General features: G+C 34.3%; 2 protein-coding genes across 2 annotated transcripts; both read right to left on the bottom strand.

The window, feature by feature from the left end:
* Window positions 1-315: 315 nt before the first annotated feature.
* On the bottom strand, window positions 316-27399 carry LOC125064679 (rotatin-like). The gene is made up of 33 exons (XM_047671846.1): window positions 27202-27399; window positions 26929-27116; window positions 26236-26432; window positions 26043-26153; window positions 25754-25949; window positions 25451-25588; window positions 25163-25375; window positions 24720-24889; window positions 24414-24621; window positions 23848-24306; window positions 23578-23722; window positions 23076-23225; window positions 22620-22744; window positions 22182-22396; window positions 21797-21933; window positions 21263-21475; window positions 20848-21088; window positions 20550-20722; window positions 19426-19695; window positions 18211-18431; window positions 17114-17276; window positions 16442-16572; window positions 6522-6630; window positions 5763-5985; window positions 5138-5295; window positions 4619-4783; window positions 3516-3785; window positions 2404-2582; window positions 2053-2251; window positions 1616-1785; window positions 1219-1420; window positions 839-942; window positions 316-580 (listed from the first exon to the last, which is right to left on the bottom strand). Exons 1-33 carry the CDS (start codon window positions 27242-27244, stop codon window positions 437-439), a joined length of 6030 nt encoding a protein of 2009 aa, XP_047527802.1. The 5' UTR covers window positions 27245-27399; the 3' UTR covers window positions 316-436.
* Window positions 8454-11845, bottom strand: LOC125064850 (cytochrome P450 6a2-like). The gene is made up of 2 exons (XM_047672132.1): window positions 10360-11845; window positions 8454-9278 (listed from the first exon to the last, which is right to left on the bottom strand). Exons 1-2 carry the CDS (start codon window positions 11672-11674, stop codon window positions 9112-9114), a joined length of 1482 nt encoding a protein of 493 aa, XP_047528088.1. The 5' UTR covers window positions 11675-11845; the 3' UTR covers window positions 8454-9111.
* Window positions 27400-27420: the final 21 nt, after the last annotated feature.

Raw genomic sequence — 27420 nt, 5'->3', positions numbered from 1 at the left:
GAATATATATATATATTTGTTTCATATTATACTTCGAAAGGACTATAAGGTACTTTATATATAAAAATGTTCATAATTCACAAGGCTCTCTGAGGGACGAATGCCTTCACTCCTTTGGCGCGCACGAACAATACGCTGCTAGAATGTTGGATGCTATATACATTACATAATATGATAATGCTTTATCGGTATATAAAGTAAACATTCGTCATAAAATTATAATGGTAAATAAAACAGCGATTTAATTGTATTCAATCTTATTTTTTTATCAAATGGTACGAAACTACATACAATATTCCTTTTTCTAAATTACAGTACATACATATAAATAATAGTAAAATTGTATATTTTATATTAAATTCATAAAAAATTACTAAACAACGTTAAAATTAACATCGTATATGATTGACCAAATAATATCCTTAATTAAATTAAATCATGTAGCTTGCAGGACGGTTTGTGTATAAGTAAGAAGTTGGATGGCGCGCTTCGTAGCCTCGTCTGAGGCGTTCTTTTGCAAGCGATGTAGGGACGACTGCACAGCTACTGGCATACCCGCGCTACGAAGGACTAATTTAGCCTGAAAGAGAAATAACCGATATATAATGTTACAATAGGGACTTTATCATTACAAAATATTCAGATATCAAAATTGACACAACAATAAATCCACAAACAACACCATCATAAAATTATACGCCACATGATTTATTACTCAATAGAAAATAAAGAAAACGTTTTGCTATAACTACAATTCACGAGGCGTTTATTCTAGTCGCAAAATGTAGACCGTCAACGTATTCAATTTGTTTATGATAAAATATATCAGTATTAATACCCTGTGGTTGTTAGCCGCGAGCGCCCACACCGCCCGCGCCGCCGACACGATCTCCGAAGTGTCGCCTGTGAGGAGGCTGCTCGACAAAAGATCCAATAGATCCGCTATTGTGAAGAAAGATGGGAGTTACTTCGGATTTACATTTTTATGTGCGTATTTTTTATAAATGCGTTACACATTCAAAATTTAATAGTAAATTTTAATATTATATTCAATATTTCCAATTAAAAAAACTATTATATCATTATATTTAAATGATTAGTATTTCTTTACATTTGATAGTTCAATTTGTAAATTCTATGAGCATCTATCAAAAAATAGTAATAATGCTTTATCGTAACGTCGGGGAGCACACTATCACTGTGCGCCCGCGAACTCACGCGACTGCAGGAACGCCAGTCGCTGGTGGTGCGCGGCGTGCGCCAGCGCGGGCAGCAGGCGCGCCGGCGCCGCGCGCGCGCCCGCCAGCAGCGCCGCCGCGCCCTCCGCGTGCCGCGACAGCGCCTCGCCCAGCCGGCACCACTCGTCGGGCGCGCAGCCGCGCCGCCCGCTCACCTTGTTCATGCGGGACAGGATGTCGTTCTGAAATAAAAACGTACTTTGGAAGTATCCGTCCCGTTTCTAAATGTAGTGCAAATATTTCTGTTATAATTTTTTTGTCGTTTAATAATTGTAACAGAAGTATAATTGTGCACAGTAATTATAGATTCTATTTCAATTCTTTGAAAACGGAACAATAGGCCAATGAACCAATGACAAAGACCGACCAGAACATACCTTAATTATTATAGTTCTACAGTGCTGGTGGGGTGCACAGTGTCTCAATATCCGCAGTGCGCGCTGCAGGAGGGAAGTGGGCCGCGGACGTGAGGCTTCACGATTGACCAGCGAGCAAACTTCGTTTAGCAGACTGCGTCCGCCGACGCAGCTGCACATGCTTGACCACGCTAAAATTATAATCATCTTATAATTATTATATATTCACAGTAATGTTACAAATAGCATAAAACACATGATGATTTATAAATACTCCGCAATAGTTTTTAAGACGCTAAATGCTAACAGTATTCATGGAGGAGCTACACGAAAAATCCCGTAAGAGGCTATTAATGCCTTCGGATTGAAATATGGTGGCTATATTCTATTTTGACAATAACAACACGGCAAAATAAACACATAAATGGGTTTTTAATGATACTAGCGACATTTTTTACCTCTAGAACAATCATTGGTGAAGGTAACAAGCAAACTCATAAGAGAATCTCTCAAAGATTCAGTCATCATACACCAAGGCCACAGTCTGATGAGGGAGAGGGCCAAATCCTCCGCAAAGAGATCTTTGGCGTGTGGACATTCGAACATCGAGCAGGTGATGAGCGTCAGAACCCAGTTTAAAGTGTTGAGGGTTGGTTCCTGAAACATTTAATTAAAATATTTTTACTCAAACAGACTTACAAGTACTTTCTAGACCTTAAACTTGATCACTGGTTCAGAATGCAAAAAAAGGCACAACGGTTAATAACGTATCATTTACTCATAAATATTTTCATAAATAAACTACGAACATGATCAGCATTTTTAATAACGTCGACCGGTTTCCCTCGCAGCGAGAGCGCGTCGCGAAGGCTCTGCAGGGCGCCGACAAGCGCGCGCGGGAAGCGGCGGTGCACGCAGTAGGCGCGGGCGCGCCCGCTCGCGCGCTGCAGCGAGCACAGGCAGCTGCACACCAGCGACCACGTCTCGTCTGCAACGGTCGCAATATGGACTGACGGATCGAGACTCTCTGGATACCACTGATATTTCTGAATTAGCTATCTTTGGTGTCCTGATAAATAAATGGTCTTTGGCGGCCAATCTTCCATAAATACTTCCATAAAGACTATTTAAATTGACAATCTTTGTCAAAATTGACTCAAGTCACTTTGTGACAAAAGTTATGAAGTTTTCCATTTTTCTAAAAAATGATTTTTGTAATATTTCGTAAATAGATACATATTCAATGTTATATTTTTATTATATGCTAGGTATAATTATGAACGTATTTATTAGTTTATTATTTTTCTATGCTTTAATATCATGAAGTGTTTAAAAATAGAATGATAGCAAAAGCTTGTTATGCATGATTGGCACTAAAAACACTAAATGTTTAAAACGCGTTATTGGCTTTTAAGTATGACTACAGACTGACTATTGTATTTGATATTGGTAATTAGTATAATAATACATACAGTAGTACAAAATACATTTTCGCTTAATGCATTTCTTGTCCATATAAACTTTAGCTGTGCCAAATCTTATACGTTTCATTTCACTCAATATGCTTAAAAAGGAGTACAAAAATATCTCTTCGCATATTAAAATATTAGTCGATCCTGCGGCTTTACTCGGGCGAAATTAATAAAACACAAACATCCAAGCCCCGTTTTACCCCCATTAGGATTGAAGTTTCGTAAAAATTCATTCTTAGCGGATGTCTACACCCTATAAGGAATCTACATGCCAAATTTTAAGTTTGTAGGTGTTATAGTTTCTGAGATTAATCATGAATTAATCAGTGACTGGTATTTCGCTTTTGTATATAAAGATACTCGTATGTCGCAATAAATATTTTTGTTATTCGACGTAGATTATATAGCTTGTTCTAACAAATAGTCAAATGTTTACATATTTGGTTTACCTTGACTGGAAAGACACTTCTTTTTATCGGTGAGATCTTGATACATATTCATCATTATCTTACAAAACTCCTCAACTATATATTCCGGCTGACAATCGTTCCTTGCACTGTCACCGGCGCATAGCCTGTCATCTGCTTCCCGTGCTTGTGGCGATGGAAAATCATTGAAGAAATCGACGTGGCTTTGATCTTTAGATTTATCGTTACATTTATTGTGAGATAACGACCGAGCCAACTGCGTTAAGCAGTGCATTGCGGCTTCTTGTAACTCTGAAAATTATAAAACAATAAATATTAAAATCACAACCAATTTTTTTTTTCTTTCAACTATCTTGATGTAGATTCTACTAAGAGGAACCGGCAAGAAACTCAATAGTTTAACTTTTCCATTATTTTATTTACAAAGTTTATGTAGTAAAGTACAATTAAAATTATACATATATATATATACTGCATGATACTCAACAAATACTGAGTGCACGCCTTTTTATCATATATATAATCTCGTATTGATTAATATCCTTTATTTACCAATGATTTTTGACAAGAGTTTTAAATTAATAGATCGAGTTAAAAAAAATATATCATAGATAACATATTAAAATCGATTAAATTTGATGTTCAACATTCATTAAACTAAATATAATATTAGATAACTCTAAGAAATATTTTTTCATAATTAAAATATCTACTTTGTCATAAGAAAAAGAAAAGATAGCTCGTAAGATATTTTATACATCTAAATGAATTTAGATTACATACTATCTAATAATATTTATAATTTATGGGGGACAATTTTAAATTTTGCAATATGCAATTCCAATTTTGCAATCAAAATCACAAGTTACCTAAAAACCTTATAATAGGAATAGCGTTAAGAACATGATATTTAAATAGATGGCCATTATGTTATATTACAAAAACAGTAAATTTGTATTAGTGTGTTTTTGTAATGGAATGACGTAATTTTTAAACTTTCAACACATTAAGAAATACCTAGTATATGTAAAATGAATAATTATAGGATATATATCTTATTGGTTTTCTAATAATATTCTTTTTAATATACATATTTCTATCGCTTAAAGAAAACAATTGCGTACCATGATCGTCACTTTCCAAAGCCTGAAGCAACAGATGGAAGAGCATCAAGTTGTTCTTCTTTAATTCCCACCACACGGTGTCACAGGCCGCACGCTCGCTCAACAAGGCGGCCAGGAGGTGCAACGCTTGCGCACGCGCATATATACAATCTACGTCTGTATCTTCTAAAACAATAATAGAAATAAGTGTATTATATAATTAAAATTTAAAAATCATTGATTTATCATCATTTTATATATTTATATATATATATATATATATATATAGTTTGGATTTAGTGAACTAGTTACCACTATTAATATTGGGGGTTTTCTGTCGACATTTAAAGAACACGTATCGATCACGAAATGTTTAAAATGACACACACAACACAAGACTTCTATTATTACCAATTATAACCGCTATTGTTATACGGCTCCATAGACATAGCAGATAGATAGGCAATCTTTTTAAGTATTTATCCGTAAATTTGTTTTTTATCCTTATTTAAAACCATTCAAGAAAAAATAAAAAATTACCTTCATTTACAGGTGTCAGCGTGACCAGCAAGTTGTAGAGACAGTCCTTGGTGGCGGCGAGCGAGGCGCGCACGCACTTGTGCGCGGCCGCCGCCGCCAGCGCGCCGCACGCCGCGCCGCGCACGCGCCGCGCCGCGCCGCCGCCCCGCGCCGCGCATCTGTACGCGGATACACGCCACACATTGGCATATGAGCAGCAATATATATATATGTATTTGTAAATTTAAAATCAAAGTATGAAAAACATCGCGATGTTTTTGTTCTCTACGACAAGAATAAGCAACATCCGTTACTTATTAATGTTTGAGTGCTATAAAAAGACATAATTTTAAACCAACATCCGGTATTTATTTATACACAACAACTATCATTGTCCATTGTCCTATTTACTTTGGAAAAACAATACACTGACGTATGCTCTTCCATTCACCTCTATTTTCACTAATGCATTTTTTATCATTCATCTCTAAAGCACAAGTCCCATTGTTCTATCTCGAGCGGTCCTCTCAAACTTCGTCGTATACACTAATTTCGTATTCAATCCATCCTCATCCATCCGACACACACTGCATACATACTACATATACATAGCAAATGTGAAACAATCCGCATTAATTCAACGTACCTGAACAATACCCTATAAAGACCTTGTTCATTCCACGCTTTTACTGGAGCAGTTTTGTAAATTGTAATATTGTGAATGACGTCAGCTACTGCGACGACCAAATCCCCAGTGGGTGGAGGCTTTTGAAACGGTAGCAAAGGTGACAAGTTAATTTCGTTGCTTTTTTGCGCACGCACCTCCAATTCTGATCCACGTTCTAACACCGATAACGGTACATTCGGTTCTGAAATAGCAAAAAAAAAGGAAGCATTATTATAAAAAACATTATTATATACAATTTAAACCGTTCAATTTGAATTTTGTTCATTCCAATAAGAGGCCAGTCCAAAGACTCAAAACTAATTCAAATTGGTGAACAAGTAATAACCAGTAAATTTTTGCAGTTTATATAAATTGTAACATAATGCAGTAGCCACAATAGAGTAGGGTGGTTAAACGCCAATTTCTCCTTTTATCAGGAGAGTTTTTCGTCGATGAACTTCAAAATAAAAGGAAAATTAAAACATAAAATCAATTATTTAAATATGTTTAAATATCCAATTAAACGTTTTTTTTTTACTAAATGCAAGTGTACATGGCATACTCAACCATATCGATTACTGTCACGATTATGCTTATTAAAATGACATATGATATAACGAGTGCTGAATGAAATACAATCGCATTGGAAAGCTATCTGTTCTTATGGAATTTACGATAAACTATTTAATCCGAATGTATCAGCATATCATTCGTAATATTTTACCTGTTTTGACTCACCTAGATAACTTTTATAATCTTTATCATTGAGGAATTCCACTAGTATGTTCATACAATCTTCCAAGAAATAACCTTCCTCCATAGAACGCAAAATATCATGTTCTAAAGTCTGTAAAAAAAATAACGAAAATCTCTTGAGTTATAAATTTTCATTACCTCTGTACGGATTTAATTCGCAATCACATCACATCATACGTAAGTATGTTTGTATGTGTTCGCGTGCGTGAGTTTGTTTGTGACCTCGGTTTTCTAGTCTATGAGACCACAAAAAATTTAATAAATTTAATGTATGACAAATAATATAAAATACAATACAATTTGTTTGGATTAAATTCAACTCTGAAGTTATAAAAATATAAATATATGATAAAAGTGCATACAATAAGAGAAAATATAGTGTTGAAAGTTTGAAAGGGAATCAAATGTGAAATTCATGTAGCCAGACAAAATCAGAACGGGGCTTTCATTTATTTTTTTACGAAACATAAGTTGTTGATCGATGACGGACCTACCAAAAAGATTCATCAAGAGATTTAACTGTTTAGCTTAGTACTTAGAACTTTGTTGTTATGGATACTTAATCTATACTAATAGTACAAATGCGAAAGTGACTCTGTATGTCTGCCTGTTTCTCTATTGCTCTTTCAAGGCCAAACTACTGAATTGTATTAATGAAATTTGATATGAAGGAAGTTTGAGCTCCGACGCAGGACAAAAACTAATTTTTTACGACAAACCCTTAAAACGCGAGCGAAACCGCGGACGACAACTAATGCCATACATAGGAAAAATATAATATAAATAAAATTTATTTAGATTTTAACTGTAAAGGCTTTATAAATATATATTTATTTATAAATATATATTTTCACATTTAAATATAGTATATTTGAATATGATTATATTTATCAATATATTTATGAAAAACTAAATACTTATCATACATACACGAGCTAAATACAAAGCAACAATTACTCATATACCAGAGATAATAACTTTAGTCTTACTAAAAATACTTAAAATTCAATTAACAACAAAACAAGGTAGTTAAAACAACAACGAATCCTTTGGATACATTTGCAATTATATAAAAATTATGATGACTTGAGTATATAACAATTTAATAAGCTGATGTTGTCAAGTCGTTACTAACAACGATCGATAAGTAATCTTTGAAAAATTTATCCCAATGTACTGATAACAGCCGAATACATTTTATAGACGCAAGACACGATATTTTCGTCACTTCTAAACTTTTTCTATTCATTGGTCGAGGTGGACGGGCCAATGGATGGATTGTGGTTAAATAATGAAAATAATAAAAAACTTAAGTCCTCAGTCGCGTCTGTACGTACGTTTGTGCTAATCTTAACAATTTTGTTTTCGTTTGAAGACAGAGGGACGAAAAGAAGTTTGTTTAAATATCGATAAGCCGACTGGCAATTGGGCCATAATGGGCCATAATGGTAAGTTACCGTCCATAGACATTGGCCTCAATCCGCTACCAACCTTGGAAACTAATATATTATGTCCCTTGTACCTGTTATAACACTAGCACACTCACTAGCATTTTAACCGGAACACAACAATACAATATTGCTGTTTGGTGGTAGAATACCTGCATAAATCCTTATCACCAAGATATCTTAATATAAACACTTAATCGGATCATACCTTATTAAAATTTTTAAGATTAAGTTCGAGCGTTGTGAGTCATTTTCAATTTTACATTTTCTTTTTAATTTATATTATCTGTCTTAAGAACATATTTGAATATTCGACAACAGAAAAAGTATTAAAAAACCAATTCCGAGTAGAAATAAGCAAATATTAACGTTGAATATAAGATACTTGAGCTTAAGAGGACGTCGTATTGATGTTGTGTTGTTTTTAATGTCATCGACCACTACAAAGCGGTGAATAAAACAAGAGTTGAGATTGATAATTATCTTATTATTAAATTAAGTATCCCTTTAAATGTACTACAATAATCTACAAAGTATAAACATAGCTTAAAATTACTTAGGTACATATTCAGTCCTAATATTTTTCATAATTTTACGTAAAAATCAATAAACTTCGATTAATTATATACTCTATGCCAATATAAGACTTTTTAAATTGCAAAACTGATAATGATGTAATTAATTTATATTAAATCATAAACGTTCATCATCGATCGATTAAGTTCTAAATAAAAACAATATTTCAGTAATGTCAGATAAGATTTATCATTGTACCTACTGCTGGTATACATTATCGAGGTTTATTAGAGCAATAATACTGAAAATTTAATAAATACGTGATGTATTTATCCACTATAAATTTAATTTAAACTTTAAGCTACCACTCATATTTTTTGTAAACAATCTTTACGTATGTAATATAATTCGTCTTGATTATTTATTCTTCGTATTCTTTGTTGATTGTCACGTCCATTATATGTTGTCTGAATATTTGTGATATCTTTGGTCATCTGTGTGATTTCTTCTCGCCTGTTTTTCCTTACTTCATTCCAATTACCAAATATTTATATTCAAATGTTTTTGGTATAAGTGATAATTAACAGATTTCCTCATTGCATATTCAATTATTCGAGCGGTCTAAATCTTAGCCAAATGCTACCTTTATTTTTGAGCATGACGCTCCTAGTGTCATAGTGAATATTGGGAGTAGTTCTTGCGCAAGGCTCAACGGTGAAATTTTGAAGGACCGTTGCAAGACCAGCTGCCACCATCAACTGCGCGAAACGGGCACCTGAAATCGATTTATTTTTTTAAATATCTACATCATATTAATTATCTACCTATTAATACGTATATTTTTATTTTAAATTTTGTGGGTCAAATATTCTAACTAAATTTTTGATTTTTTTTTTATATTAATCACAATTGAATTTAGAGCACTACTAAACTCTTTACATGAATTTAATAAAAGTTGATTCGACATTATAGTTTGTTTTATTTTTAAATCAATGACACATTCGGACACATTTTGTACCAATATGTTGATATTGGTATATACCTACAATACATGTACGCTCAGTATCACACAGATTCGATTCAAGTCGTGATATTCATGACATCGCTGGCTAACGTAGAGTGCAACTAAGGTTTACATCGTTAACCTTACATATCTTACAATTAAATCGTTCACATCGATTTGTTTATTCATTTTCAAATCATTAAACAAGTAACATCAATTATAGAAATACAGATCGCCTTTATAACGATTATATTAAATCTATTAAAGATTAATAAATTAAATAAATTACCTACACATAAAAAGTTGTACATATAGAACCGGCTTTATTAGATTGATAACGGTTAACTATCAAAACAATCTGTACGACTATTATATTCTGACCTCTTTTAACCCATAGCACATAGTATCACTGATTCATTTCTCAAATAAAACTCAATCATTTTCATTTTTTCCACAAAACTACTTTCACGTCATCTAAAAAAATTAGGTTAGATACGTTATCAAACAAGTGGACGTCAAAACGACACTTGAAATGTATAAATAACTATAAATAAATTGTAAAATACAAATACAGAACTATTATTATCAAAAAATGTTTGAAAACATTCAACGAAATTTAAAAGGTAAATTTCATACAAGCCGTCGTACAAATTAATTATTCGCATATTAATTTCTACATTCTTCGAAATGATTTGAATTACCTGAGCATTCAGAAATTTTAATTTGACTTTCGATTGTGTAATTCGTCGCAGTTGTTTAAAAACATTCAACGCTTCGCCGAGATAATTGGAAATATTATCACTCTCGTACCTAACAAAATAAAACCGTTTAGTAAAACGAAACGGGTACATACCTGGACAGCTCCTAGGTCCTTCACCAAACGCAATGAAGCCCGTCGGATTCAAATCATCTTGAAATCGGTCTGGATCAAATTTATCAGGATTGGAAAAATACTTGGGATCCCTTTGAATACAATGTATTGGGACAAGAAGCGCATCTCGCGCTTTCATTTTCAAATCGGTGCCAGGCAATGTGCAAGGAGCTGTACACAGCCGGGTAGTGAGTGGTGTCGGTGGATGCATTCTTAATGTTTCTAAGTATGTTTGAGTGACTAAACGCATCGCACAAACAGCTTCATAATTTAAGCCGTTAAAACGATCGAAGCATTCAACTATTTCATTTCTTAACTTGTTTTGCAGATCTTGATCTTGCGCTAGCTCATACAAACAGAACGATAATGTAGTTGCCGACGTTTCTAGGCCAGCTAACATAAATATAAAAGAATTTGATGTTATTAATTCATCGGTCATAGGAAATCCTGTTTCAGTTTTTTGCACATTTAGCATAAGTTGAAGAAAATCACTTCGCTGCTCGCCAGTCTTTCGTCTTTCTGTTAGGACTCGTTTAATTATATTAGTAAAAAATACTTCAACGTCCAATGAGTAGGTTTTGAGATTTAAAAGTTTGAATATTCGTGGGAAAAATGTACGACAGTACCGTTTCAATATAGTTGTACGGTCTGCTTTGAACATCTTTTGCGACATAATTAAAAATGGTGATTGGCTGTCTTTGAGGGAGCCAGGATCAACACCGAATGCACAGCTTCCAATAACGTCGGTAGTGAAACGACACATTAACTTCGGAACCTCAATATCTTCAAATGACTCGAAAGCAAGAGTGGCTTTTAGTGTTTTTGCACAATCGGCCACTAAAGGGAACATAGCTTTCATTTTAGCTGAGGAAAATGTGGGCGTTATAATGTGGCGCATTTTCTGCCATTCAGAACCGCTCATGTTGGCTACATTCCGCAAAAGTGGTTCTCGACGTGTATCTGTGGCGACTGAAATCCGATCACTAAAATTTGGAAACTCTTTTGAAAGTACTGTCTTCACTAAATCTAAGTCTATCAAAAATAAGGCAGGTCTTCTCGCTTGGAAAATGCCGACGTATCTTTTATCTCGAAATTGATCGTAAAATAGCTGTAGCATTTTCGTATAACTGCGACGCATTGTTAATGTTGCACCAAAGTTTCCGAATATTGGACAAGGTTCTCTGTATGGAACATTTCTGACGTTCCAATACTTTCTTCCGTTCGTGCCATAGTGAAATATTGCAAGTACAATCACCAACAAAAGTACAATCCCAAATAGAATAACACTAACACACATGTTTACTTCATAAACAAAAGTCTATAAACAATTAAAATTCGCAATACACTCTGTGTTATATAGCTATCATACTGCAGAAAACTAAATATTTGCTGTTATTTGTATAGTAAACAATAAGTACGCGTGCACGATTCAATTTATGTGGCAATGCGCGGCGCTTGTGGCGGCCGCGGCCAGAAATCGAATGAGCATTTATCGTAAGTGAGCGTCAAGATAAGCTCTACGAGTAGCTTCAAGGTCACATATGTTGACGTACCACGTCCGTGACTTGCATATAACCCCACCCGCATGCCTATCCTTAGGGCGTTTTTTCACATTATGAATGAGTTCAATTGTCACCTCCGAATTAAGAAAGACTATTTTATTAATAAACCCGATTCTTACATTTGAAAATAATTAGTGATCGTTATAATTATTTTCTTTATATAATTAAATTGGCTTTTTTAATTGAATGTAAAACTATAGATGGATATTTCTGTACCTAAAAGAAATAATTTTGAAGAAATTGATATAATCGCGTTAACGTTACTCAACGTTAAATAATCGACACGACGACAGGAAATGTTATAATATTTGCATGCTAATATTTAAACACTACAGTAATGTAACCTGCATTTCTACTTTATGCAATCGAAAACAACGAAGCGTGACCCTGAGTGGGAAACCACGTGCGCGTGAAAGCTTAAGCATTCCTTATTTATCCCCAAAGCAACTCAAAATAAGGAAGCAAAGTTTATGAAGTTAATTGTATTATGTTTTGTCATCACTTTTAAGAACTTGGGCTTTTTAACTACTAATTACACTGTACACTGATTATTACTACAGATTTCTCCGGTATAGACCCTACTCTAACATAGCCTTTTGACGTAGTCCAATATTATACATCAAACAATGAGATTTATACATTAACAATATTACTTTTTAGTAATTATTATATTCCTAAAATATTTCAGATACGTTTATCCATATGAGAAGATTGCTATGGATCTTATCCGTGTCTTCGATCATGGTATATCCAACAATCGGTTTTTCATAATCAGCTAGGACTGATAGTGAATAAGACTAATTGATAAAATATTTTTAAGTTGGTTTCATTCGAAAATCTTCAAATCGATATAACATATTTGAAATTCCATCAATTCAAACAACCAATATGAAGAGGATCAATTCATAAACCATTCTACATATAATAAACGTTTTGGTTTTGAAACTGATCAATCGTTAAAAATATTTTATGTCTGAGATCATTAGAAAATTATTGGTGGGTTATATTATGGTTATATTATCGCAATACCATTGGCGAGATGAATAAGATAAATATTCTGCTTGTAGATTACCAATATCCTAAAATTTCGAACGTAAAATGTTTCGTTTCATATGCTCATTCTACTCCCCGCTCAGTTACCATCAGTTTTATAACTATAATGATGTATACACGTTTTTATAACATCCATTGTATTCCAAAACAAGAATAAGCAATAAGAAACAAATTACGCATTCCAGATGCCGGACAGTTTATCGTGTTCGCTTTTTATTAATCTGTTTAATTAATTTTCGTGTCATAACCACCTACATTACGCATTTATATGTGAAGACGTTGCTACTTTAAAATACCCTTTTTTGTATTTTATTTACTATTTTAGTAACAATATGACACGTACATTTAAGATATAAATATAAAAATTGAAAGTTGAATGAAGCAAAACATTTGGACTATAACACGTTTGACTCAGATAATCATCTATTTTCAATCGGAAACAATGGACGATAATAATAAATATTTTATACTTCACACATTGTATTGATATATAATATTATTAGACTACTTTGAAGTTACTGAACAATAAACGCTAGATATTTATGGGAGCCGGCGCGCGGCGGTTTGGCGTTTATATTATCGCTGTTTGTTTTCACTTGGGAAATACCCATCGGAATAGCCACACACAATGTTCATTATATAAGTATGTAATATTTAAAGTGCATAAAGTCTAGGTATACTTGAACAGAAATAACTTAGCACATGGTAACGTAAACATCGTTACTTTTCACGCTAAAATTTAATCGCATTACATCGAGATTATTTAAATTAACATTTTTTTTATTAATCAGTTTCTAATACTTTTTTTGTAAGCCTAATCATTGTCAAAACTCGATGTTTTGAACTGCCTACTATTCAATATTGTCACTGAAAAAATGGGTAACAGTTTATTCTTTGTACACATTGAAAACAAATTAATTAATAAAATTATATCCGAACGCAATTTCATCCGATACATTATAGCATTGATTAAAAACCATATAAATAATGTAATTACAGTCAAACCATTATAAAATAGTACAGTAACCATAACAATTATATTTATTCAATGAATTCGTAATATTCAAAACGGTCAAGACTATTTAGTACCATATAAACATGTCATTTTTACTGACGCACCCGATCCTATAGAGTGCTATCTCACATCACCGACGTAGGTGGTCCTCAACATTCAGTGCGCGTACAACTGCGGTTACTATAATTTATATATGATTATAGAACGTCCTATTTAAGAGTACTAATAAATATTTCTGTCTTTTGTTCTCTAAACGTCTTATAATAGCAGTCGATAAAATAGAGCCAGTACAAGAAAATTTATAGCGATAATTTAAATATTCTAATTGACAAAAGCGAATCATAAACATTACCCATCGGCTGTGGAGGGTTATTTAAATATATAATTAATTTCCAGTTTCTTCGACGGAATACGCATAGCGATGCCGCGTCGCATGTTCTATCCTGATTCCTATGGCTACTGTCGTACCTACTACAGGCGAAAATAGGTATACTTGTTCTTATTTTAAAAACATTCGTTGGAAATATTTGAAAAAAAAGCGTTTAATTTAAATATAGACTCAAACCATGCGTGCCGAAGCTTATGATATATCAGGAAGGCAGACAGGCAAATTGTCGGCTTCGGAATCGCTCACCTCTGCTTATTTACATTTTACGAAGTATTTATATGAAGCCATTTATTATATCGTCATTGCTCTACCAAGCAGAATTTAAAATGAAGACGGGTTGTCCTTTGTACCTATAATTACTGCCTTGTTGGTCTACTGGCTAGCTTATACGGTGATCCCAAAGTCTTAAGCCGTGTATGTACTTACGTACGGATTAGTTTAATTAAAATCGATACGTTGGTACGTGACGATTTTGTTTACGTAGATGCCACTAACGAACATTGAATCTAACATGTTCATGATTAAATTAATACGTTATGTATTGACAAAAATATTATTACGTAACTATTCGTAAATTAGTTTCGGCTGCTGTACTATAGTCCAATTCAATGGTTCGGATCGGTCGGTTCCAATGGTGGAACTAAGGCTACCGAGATCGAAAGCACATGACTGTTATTTGTGAACTCAAGTACAATTATGATCGTGTTCGTTTTGTTAATTTACTTCCATACGTATGAAGCAAAGATTGTGTTTCGATGTTCGCGTTCGTACATGCATACCCAACTGTGAGTTTGATCTTTGAACATCAGGTTGAGTCACACAAAGTTATTGGACTTTTAGTCAAGAAAATCTTAATAGAAGCCAGTAAACTCTCCGTGGCAGAAGTGCACTTGATCTCAGAAAAATAGGCTATTACAAAATTAAAAAAAAAAATCATTATAATTCATTGTACTCAATTAACCATCGCGTTGTAAATCTGAAACTCGTAAAATACTATACAAAGTAGTTATGTCGTAAAACGGCAAGTAACAGGAAAATAATGCGGTAAAATTATGACACATAAAATATATAATTCATTTACTGAACAGCGATACAAGACATATACTTGAATAAGAAGCGCAGAATCATTCGTGAAAAAACATGAAATAAGAAATTATATCCGAGAATCTTAATAAACTTTATTTGTTGTAAATAGTTTAAATAAAGCACAGAAACTTTGGATTTTAAGTAATCCAGAGCTTTTGTGCTTTTCCGAGTCCTTTTATGCGTTTCTTCTGAGTTATGATTTAAAAGTATTATGTTTTTTAAATTTTTTTGTAGGCTTCAGTAATTCCATGTCGAATAAGGTGCTCTTTACCAATATAAAGTAGCAGAGGTAGAAAATCATATGATCGATATTCTTTACAAGCTGTTGTCATTTAAGCTTAACGCCTAAAGTCCGGCCGCTGAGCAACAGCATCGGACCTGTGACATCACTTGACAGGCGAAGAGTTTACAATTCAAATATTTTTATTTTTAATTGCCCTTAAGACAACTTAGAATAAATGTTATAATTATGCGCTAAATTTAATTTTAAATAAAGAACACAAGCATTTTGTTATAAAATCTTTCTCTAAATCAAGGTTATATCAACTATTTATTTTTGTAATGTGCCCCAGCCGGATTTTAATATAATCGAGTACTGAGTATTAGTGAAATGTCAGAGTACAATGTCTTACTGATTTTTTTTTACAATATCGGTTGGCGGACGAGCCCTACCACCAAGTTATACTACTATACTGATACAAATAAAACAATAAAATTTCTACGTTTTTACATAGTTACATAAAATAAACTAAATGTAATTATTTATCGTTTCTCACAGTTCTAATTGAGACTGAATTAAGCTGTTAAGAGGCTACTTATGAGCTCAGAATTCGCACGTCGTAAGGGTGTCCCCTACAAGGCTAGCCGTCTGCTTAAGAAATTATCACATGCAAAGTCATACTATACGAACATATATATGTATATTTCAGATTTTATGTATTAGCCCAGGATCACACTAACCTGAGTATGAGAGGATGTCCTCGAGGTGAGAGTGGTGAGCAAGGCAGCCGCAGCCGCTCGCACGAGGTTCGCTTCACCGGGTCGGGAGAACATCTCTATAGCGTACTGGCACAACGCCTCTTTTTCAATATCTGCCAAAATTTTAAGACTTAATTATATATTTAAATAAACCATTACATTGATTTTAAATTTCTGCGTTGCTGCATTAAGCAATGTTTCTGTGTCTTTTAAGTATATTTTTTAAATGATACTAATATCAAAAGATACTAAACTCTTTTCCCCATTATGCAATTTTATTAAAATCCATCCAATTTTGTGTGACGCGTACACCAATAGACAAACAAAGTGACTAGCCCGATCTTCAAAAACCACTAAAATGTCTTGTAATATTTATAATTGAATTAATCCGAGAATTTCAGGGGGGTAATTCTACTAAGTTACAACGATCGATTCCGATCGAAATTTGACTATTCTTCACAAAAATAGTTCTCAGTTAATTCGTAACTGGCGACCAATTCTACTAGTTTGTAACGGTTACGATACATTCCCGATTCTAATGTAATCTTTGTGAAAACAAAATAGGAAAACGGCTGAAGGGCAACGATAACGTTTCGATTCGATAGAATTGTCTCCTGGACATCGTAGGTGTGGCAAGAGACTAGGGATGCTCACGCTGAAGTATCTGCGTGTGCAGCGGAGCGTGGTGCGCGAGCGCAGCCAGCACGTGCAGCGCGGCGCCGCGCAGCCCCGCGCCGCCCGCGCCGCCCGCGCCGCCCGCGCCCGCCGCGCTCAGCGCCGCCCGCAGCGCCGCGCCCTCCCACGACTCGCTCCATCTCTACGCAAGTAAGTCACAACAAATTTTGAGGTACTAAATATGTATTAATAAATAATTAATGCATTGGAAGGTATCGTAAGATGACATCGTGACTGCATCCTATATCCGTATATCGCAACAGGATACCATGCTTCTGCAGACGCCTGATGAATTAAGCTCCAAATCATCTCCTATTAAGAAGTGAATTTGAGCACAATGATATAAAGCCCCGAGTCGTAAATAACAACTGATCTGAATACAATTACAGGTTAAACGCATGTTGAGACAAATACAATATACCGAATCAAGACCAGACTTATCCGATGGTAATTTTTCTCTATAAATATTAAAAATTATACACACTAGTAGTTACACTATAGCCTACTTCACTGTACCACTATAACCATTCTCTATGATTATCTTGCATATATGTATATTATAAACAGATAAAATCGATAATATCTTTATACGTATACACAAAAATTTACAAATTAAAGACCTTAAGCATAGACGAAGAATTCGAATTATCAGGACATTTGTCTTTTTATTTATGTGTGCAAATAGTTTTTGTAAATTGAACCCCCAACATTACATAAAAAAAACTATTAAATTATATTTATATTAAAATAAAGAATTTTGTGTTCAGTTGTAATCATATGGATTATCTTATTAATTATTATTTATTATATAATAATTAAAAAAATGTATTATATTTCTTATTTTTAATTATTATGCTTATGTTTAATTCATATTTTTAATAATGACATTGTGTAATATGATAATGTCAATACATGGTGAGGCTACCTGTAAGTAGTAGAACTTTTGCCTTGATAATTTTGAAATGTAATTTTTTTTTTTTTTTGAATGTGAGTGTATCTACTCTTGGTTGTCCTAATGAAAATAAAATAAAATAGGTAACGAGTATTTTGATACGAGCGCAGGGGGGCGGGCATACCTGCGGCGGCACGCGCGCGAGCTCGGCGCGGCGCAGCAGCGCCAGCAGCGCGAGCAGCGCGTCGCGGCGGCTCGCGCGGCCCTTCCGTCCGGCGCCGGACGCGCATCCGCTCAAAGCATGCGTCATTATTTTCAAGCTCTGGATTACAGTTTCCTCCGATAAGTCGCAGTACCGAGAATGCGTCGCGTATCTTATGCAGCGTATCAGCTCGTTGAGATATCCTGGAATACTTGCACGTTACAGACGAGTATCGTAATCGACGTTATTAGAACTACATGTATTGAAACGTATGACTAAGATGTAGATAATAATATTCTTCGATAAAACGTACGAGGCGAAGAAAGGTGTTGTACATGAATTGATTTGAGTTTTAAGTCTAAATCAATAAGTCAGTCGATAAATTAATTGAATTATATTGTTATATTATTAATTATGATATCAATAAAATTTAATTAATCCTGTGTTTATAATACATGGAAAATAAAAAGCCGTAAAAAATTGTAATGTGTATTATGTACCTAAGTACATTTACTTTATGGAACATGTACAGCTATGACCTATCTATATAGGTAATTATCGCTATGTATTTACACACTGCTAATATAATTAGCGATCGGATGCAACGGCTAATATTTCTTGTTACACGCCGACACCATGCAGAACATATGGCGAAAGAAACGCATAATAATGCAAAATGAAGTCATTGTTTGTGTGTAATTTGTAACATATGTTTTTATTCATTTCCGTTTTGTGTATTATGACCATTTACGAACCATTGTCGTATTTGTATTATGAAAACAGTGTTAACGTATTTACAAAATAATGTAATTAGTAAATCATCACAGCAAGGTTTCATTTAATCTATGAACTAAGCTGCATTATTTTTTTATATAATTTATATGATATTTTATGGTAACCCGCACCAAGTGGCAATATCAACTCAATCTGATGAACGGAATTGTTTTCAAAACCCATACATATAAAATGTTTAAGTTCATTCAAAGCTTGTAATGAAAAAAATACACTTATCCATAATTTTACTATACAACGTAATATCTATATATACATACGTGAACGATAAATGTATGAACATCATTAGTATTTATCAAAAGATAAATCTTTCCAATTATATGCGTTTCCTTTACCAAAGAAAATTGTGCAAAGAGAAAACTCCATGACATATACGAATTTTAAAACAAAATGGTTTAAACTTACCAAGCGTATGAAAATTTTTCAAATCGATCCTCTCCAAGCAACTGAGTAAAATCTTCAGGAGACTCTCCATCCTGCAGCAGCTAAAGTCGCCCTGCTGCTCCACGAGTAGGACACATCTCAGCAGCACTTTGACGATGTGAATGCGTAGCTGGATCAACTCAATATCCTCTTGCACAGTTTGGTGAGGATAGAGACGGTCTCGACTCAGCAGGGATATTATGACGGCGTCGCTGCCGATGAACGAAGTCTTTATCCAGGATAATGAGACGTCTAGTAGAAAAACAAGAAAACGAAATGAACACGTTAATCTTAACCGAAAAATGCAGTTCCAAATTCGGACAAGCACCGATGTTTAAGTGCATAATTTGCGTTAATAATTCATCTCGTGCTCGGCGGCGAAGTTTCCTTCGTCGTGAGGATACTCGCATGTGATGAATGAACTTTTGCAACATGTACGTCCACTGACACACATGAAACTGCGTGGTTGATTAGAATTAATAAATAAATATGGAACATAACATCTTGATTCTATGGCTCACAGCACATTAGCGATGAATGGAATATATTTTATTAATCTTTCAACGTCTATTAACGATGATGACCACTTACCATTTTTAAACAAAATACACAACTATACAAATTATAACAAGGGCAATTTGAAATTTATTCCAAATAGCTAAAGCCCGATTCGTATATATATTTTTTATGCATATCATAACAAATTAGGGCAAACAATATTTCATGAAATCTTGTAACTTAAACTAACGTAATATTAGACTTATATATTTAACAGATTGTCAATTGACAACGAAAAGACGTCACCCTGGGCCATCACTTGAGATGGGGTCCTCGCAAGGCCTTAATCAAACGGGGAGACCTGGGGAGGACGGCAGCTGAAGACTCACGCTGCCGCACGCAATAGCGAGAAATTAGGTCGGCCAAGATCACCTTCACCAAAGGAGATTGCAATGAGCGGACCAAGCATGAGAGGAGCCGCAAATGCGTTATATCGACACTATCCCGCAGTCTCCCCAAGTTTTAGCGGGTAAGAGTTAATTATAACCCTGTAATGGACGCTGGTTTCCGAAAGTTTCCAACGCGAAAGAGAACCTTGAACGTGATACCTTCTTTTGGTATATTGTCCATATAAGCAATAATAAATTGCAGCAGCGAAATCAACAGCGCAGTGTCGCGGGAGGACGCCGGTGGAGCGCTCAGGAACCTGCGCGTGTGGTGCCAGGGCAGCTCCTCCAGCTCTGTAGCGCAGGTTGGAGAAGCTGGGACTAGGTATGTATAGCTAAGAGACAATAATACATACTTCTTACAAATATGCGACTAAAAGTCTTAAGCACACGTAACGTAAGTTTATTCAAAATTTAGTTAGAGAAATATTAAACAATACTACGACCAGGCTGACTTTACCTTTGCATCATATTCAAGGCGTCGGTGACTTGTGCGTGCGACGTCGCATTCTCCAACGCCAGCAGAAGGCAGGCGCAGGAGTGACTCACACTGGCCGACCGCAGCAAACGCACCTCTCGCGGGGGCGGAGCCTCCGGTCCCAGGGGCGAAGCACCGTGGAGGAGCGAAGCGCTACCGCGGCGCGACCACCACCAGCGAACCTGGATCGCGCTCCGCCACGCGTCCTCCGTTAGCAACCATTCTGAGCAAAGTCATCACTTAGGTTATAATTAAATATAGCTTGAAGCTACTGAATATATTATACATGGTCAATTTATAAGACATAAATGTTATATAATGTCTAAAACATGATACGCGTACTACTATCGTTCAAAATATCTCGTTCACCCCGCTTCGCTTCGCTACATCGACTCACCCACAGACGAATGTTCAGTGTTGGGACTGGTACTCCAGTAGCTATTGGCGGTGAAGGGGAGGGATGTCCGCTGAATAACATTCAGGGGTAAGGCCGGCACACGTCGGCGAGAGGCGTCCAGCTCTTGCAGGGCGAACCCCGCCCACGCCAGCAGCGCCAGCAGCTGCGCGCACGTCAACACGCTGCTGTCGTTTGCGGGAAATACTAGAATCACTGCAAAGGTGCTTTTTATTAATACGGTTATTTCAAATTCTTTCTAAACTCCAGGTTACGTTAATATTTATTTATTAGTTTAATATAAGGAAACAATAAATTATAGCATCCTATTCTGTTTGTATGTTATAATTTATATCTAGCATTAAATACACCATTATTAAATTAAGAAAAGACTAGCGAACTTTAGTCTTACATAATTACTGATATTCACACACCGAGTTATAAAAGTTTCCACTCGTTGGCAAAATAGTTTAAAAAACGAGATCTTGCAACTTATAAATCGCTAGGAGACCTATAATTTAAAAAAAAAATATTTACCTCTAATCAATAATAAGGGTAAATCCGATATTTTCACCAAATTATGTCGGCTCACAAAACAAATACTATTCAGAACCGATACACAGCTGATGGCGCATTCAGGAAACGCTAGATAATCATCTACCATCAGAGACAATCTAGAACAAGAACAATAAATTAATTAATCTAATACAAATAATATCTTAGTTTATTTTAAATATTGCTTTTATTTAGATTTTTACTTTCATATTTCACACACTCATAAGTAAATTGTTTATTAGTTTATTTAACAAATTTATTTTTAAAACACCACTTCTACTTTTCTAGGTGAAACATTTTTGTGTGAAATATCTCTCAATGAAAAGTCTCATTTGACTTGACCAGCTTCATAAACAAATTCACAAACCTGAGAAGAGAAACAACGAGATTGAGTCCGTCACTTTGAAGAAATGTTTCGTGCAATTCTTGCTGACGCATCATCACGGCCAGCTGCTGCAACGTGCTGCGACGTAGAGACGGCTCGAGGGCCGGCCGACTGTGACCTTGAGCCGTATATTCTAATGTCTCATTCAGAACTAAGTCTTGTTTTAACACTTCAATGATCTGGAGTAGACCAGCTGTCTGAAAGTGTATTAATGTTAATTATTGTAAAAAAAAACTAATGATCTAACTATTACCCACCTACATGAATAATAATTGAGCTTGAATCGCACCAAAAAAGATAACTTCGAATTTGAAGTTCACTTCAATAACCAAAAACAAAATTTAAATTACTATAACATCTCTATAATTAAATATTTAATAACAAAAACATTATGCACTTTTTATAAAAAAACATTATAACCTGTGGATTCTTCGATGGCGAGCTGGATTGGTCGATATTGAAATCTTGTACTTCGAGGCGTCTCAGAGCATTCAGTATGACATCGGAACGCAGTGAATCTCGAGGTGGCAAAAATCTTTCGTCATCTGCAAAATAAATATTTAATGCTTAAAAGTAATAACCATCGTATATAAACATTGTATGTAAACTTGTTAAGGGGTCTCAGAGCAGATATTGCTGTGCAAAAGGGTGAGAAATATTTGTGTCAGAAAAAAACAGCTTGCGCGCTTTTAGAGACACGAAAATGAAAACTCTGCCAACTGCTGTCTATTTCTTCTTGACAGAAAAAAAAATCCGATACCTTTTAATGGCTCGAACCGAAAAATATTAACTCAATATCTCAGGATCTGCAATATCTTAAGCGAGCAGATAAATCAGATATAATACCATACCAGAATAATAAGAACAATTACTCACCTAATTGTCGACATAGAGCGTATGCAGCATCCAATTGTACAGGAGCGCAGTTCACAAACAACAGTCTAATAAGCCCTGCAATCATTTCTGCATTAGGAATTCCCATACATTCAACTATATCGGGCTCCAAAGATTTACAGATTGCTTTTCCTGAAAAAAACAAACACATATATAATAATGAAATGTCAATATGCCACGCGACTCTATTTAAAATTATTTAACTATTAACATACATAATAGTATACTCCAAGTTCGGGGGAAGACAATTCTATATAAAGATCGTTTTAGACTTTATACAATTTTTTCGATATTATCGAATAATTTTTACTTTAGTTCATTATTATTTTTGGGCATGGTAAACAAAAGTAAATAATGCATAAAGTATCTATAATATATATGTTAGTATACTCGTATAATCTTAGTCGTACTACTAAGATATAGATAAATAAATATACTCTACACTCCACCGCATACTAAGTATCCTGATTCTAAACCAAATTACCTAACTGTGTGTCGTGTGCCGCGTACACGTGCAGCAGCGGCAACACCGGCAGCAGGCTGGCCAGCAGCCGCCACCAGCAGCCGGCCGATAGCACCAGGCGCCCGCGCAGTACGTACAGCACGATCTCGCTCGCGCTACTCCCCACCTACGAACACAACATCACAGCTTCAACGTCATTCTCTTGTCCTTGTTACTTTAAACTCGGTCATTTCACGACCGGAAGACTAAAGACTTACATTTTGTTTTTTTTTGTGTGTAAGGTACACCTACCTTCTCTGAAGATAATCCGTGACAACATATTTCAGTCAAAATTCCGACATCACATATTAAAGTCAGACACTTCTCATTTTCAGATTGGTATTCGTCTTCTCCCATCAGAACCGATTTCACCATTTCGCTTAACATTTTGTAGAAGCTGACCTGCACCCATTCCAAGCTGTGTGCCATCAGATTTAACGCAATGCTTCGTGCTATAGACCAATCACTGTCACAAAGATCTAGATCTTTAGATTTTCTCATCAAAATTTCTGCAATATCTTTTAAATAATTATCACCAACATTTAAATATAATATTGGAATAGAATTTTTAATACAGGTAAGGATATTCTTAGATATTCTGCTAGATTCTTTTTGCTTCATGAACTGAACGGCATAGTCCATACTGACGAATAATTTATTTAACTCTCTATATTTACTTTTGTACTCTTGATCCACTAATGACTTGGAGTTCTGTCAAAATAAACAACATACATTAAAGGTAGATATCACATTCAATAATTTAGTTATTGTGAGTGTATGTGTCTGTAGGTTGCAAGGTATATTAATAAAAAACATACAAATATAACGGCGGCCAATTTTTTAGCAAGCGTTGGGTACAGAAGTTCCAAAGCTGGATCAATAAGAGCCGCTTGTAAAGCTACTATAATCGAGGTAGGGGCCAAAGCTGAGTTTCTAGTCCAATTCAGAAGCCGTTCGCCACATGACACTGTACGCAGCCACGCCACTCTGTGATGCGAGCGCTCTGGATCTCTGTTACATGATGCTCTAAAACATTTATATAAGTTAGCGAAAGCACCTCTATAGAAGAAATTATGATGAATATTTTATAATTGTTAATATGAGATATCTTCTTCACTACTTACTTGAATTTCGTCATTAATTCGCCCAACATCCGCATAACCATACATGCTTTATGAGCAATATCTCTGTGTATTTTTGATGAGTGGTCTTGAACCCAGAAAGTTTCACTGACACATCTTAACAGTAGCTCAATCAGACTTTCAACAAGACATAAACCTGTGTTAAAATCATTCTGCAATAACATAATATCATATCATTACTGTAGATCACTTATTTTAGACTTAGTGCTAAAGTTAAATCTTTTCTCAATGTACAATTATAATAACCGAATGGCATATTGCCAGTCTCAAAACGTTTGCCATACCAGATTAATTAATTTATCAAATAATAAGAATTTATGCTACTCAAAATTATTTGACTGAAAACCAAATACTTTGATCTTTTATTAAGACTTAATCTACCGTGTTTTAAGCTAATCTTACACAATGAGGCAAATTGAAATTACCATATCAATGACACCATTATCATCATTGGAGTCAACTAAAACTACACTACGAGTCATTATTGTCAGTACAGTTTGTGCAGCATCCAATGCATATACTGGAACTGGCAACTGTCTCAATGTAACTAAAGCATCATCCACTGGTTGTGAAAAGTTGCCTGCAAATTGTTCCAGCTCTGCATTTATATCATCATTACTCTCTTTATCATCTGAAACCTAAAAGAGGTTTATTTATTAGCTTATTTGTTCAAAAAACTTTAAAATAAAATAAAGAAAAATAAAATAAGAAACCTTAAATGGTTGCGATACCAAGTCCAAAGAGAATAAAGTTGAAAATCTTGTATGTAATGATTGTGTTATGCATAAAAGTGTGTGTAAGGCTTCTCCTGGATGTCCTCCACTTTGTCCATCACATATAGCTAATAAAGTCTGTAATTTAATACACTTATTACTAAATGCTAAACATTTTTACTTTGTATGACAATTTTACACTATTATTTTTTAATTTCTTATCTTTCCATATCACCATGCAAAATTTAATCTTTAAATATGATGAATTATGTCACTGTATATAAAAAAATTACTTAAACTTACCTTAATTATAACAGGTCGATTTAAAAATATCTCCACAGGAAAATCTCTTAAAAAGACATCTCTGATGAATCGACAACACCGACGGGTTGATTTTAAAACTTTTAATGAATCTCCTATAAGGACAATTGTTTTAAAATCAGACGGGCTCAAATCCACCCAAGGTAAAAGAAGTATATTGACACCATCAGGATGACATCTAGAAATAACAAAATGATTTTATATTATATATTAAACTAAATGTTTAACATAATTACTAACAGACATATTCTATAAAAAAATGTGTGCTTACTTTTCTGTTTTATATGTATCTAGGTCTTCATTTAAATCTGGAGTCCCATTTGAAGACATCTTATTTAATCCTATGTTATAATAGCTGCTACTTGATCCATTACTTGCTGAACTATGAAAACAAATTACATTTGACATTCATAGTACAAAATAAATTTTGAAAAAAATAATAATAAAGAATTCTACACACAAACCTTGTCTCTGGTGTTAGATTGAGATGGGGAATATTGACATTTACTTGAGAATCAACAGTATACATAAAATTAAGAGTTTCCACAATATCATCAAACACATCAATGGCATTTGGTACTAATTTAGGTTTAATTTTATTTAAAGTTAGCAAAATTTTATCAATATTAAATTCTTTGGCTATGTATGATCCAGCTTTAGTCTGAAAATTAAAAATGAACATATAATAGCTTTTTTTTAGCAAGTTTGACTGGGTCACCAGTTACCACCCACTCATCAGATTTTCTACTGCCAAACAGTACTTTGTATTTTTGTTGTGTTCTGGTTTGAAGAGTGAGTGAGCAATTGTAACTGCAGGGACAATGGGCATAAAATCTTATGTTGGTGGCTCAATGATGTTATGCAAGAAAAGGTTAATATTTCTTAGTACCAATGGTTGTGTGGTAGTGGCCTTTTGCCACCAGCAATTTGCCCATCCATAAAATAAAAAATATAGAATGTTGGAACATATTCCTAAAAGTGGACCTGCCACTGTTTTAATCTTATTAAGTTAAAAACATTGCAGATCTTTTTGTATACACAATATATGTCAAAATCATTTTATATAGCCTTCAAATAAAATATTATTCAAATAGAAGATTACTTTTTTATGATTGCTTTATCTTTCGTTATATTATGACATAATAGGACCAACATACTTTAACAACAGTAAGCAATAATTCCAGAGCTTCACGTTGCAATGAAGGTTCTTGGACATGGAACCAAGCCAGCAAGGCTTCAAGTAATTCTCTCGTTCCACCCAACTCATCCTCCAATTCCCATCCTAGTCGAAGCTTCGTCACTAATAATTGTAATGTTCTTTCACGTATTTCTTTAAGAGGATGATCTATGTAAAAAAATCATAATAATACATTTTAATTTAATTTAAGAGAAAAAGTTAAAGCCAACAAAATCAAAATCAAAGTACTTACTTAATTTGCGAATATAAGCAGATGATAATTCTACCGGCGACATTGTACATAAATAAATGTTTGTAATTTGTTATTACTTTAGTTTTATAAAGGTACTGTTTATATATAATGATATTATGTCTCGATTACAATGATTTTATTTGTATTTCTAATTCAATTAGGAAACATAAATGTTTGTATTCTATTTTTCCAATAATATAACAAATGCATTTATAATTC

Source organism: Vanessa atalanta, chromosome 6 (genome assembly GCF_905147765.1).
Source record: "Vanessa atalanta chromosome 6, ilVanAtal1.2, whole genome shotgun sequence".
Taxonomy (NCBI): Eukaryota; Metazoa; Arthropoda; class Insecta; order Lepidoptera; family Nymphalidae; genus Vanessa; species Vanessa atalanta.
Note: the sequence above shows the minus strand (reverse complement) of the source record. Positions and strands in the feature narration are given on the sequence as shown.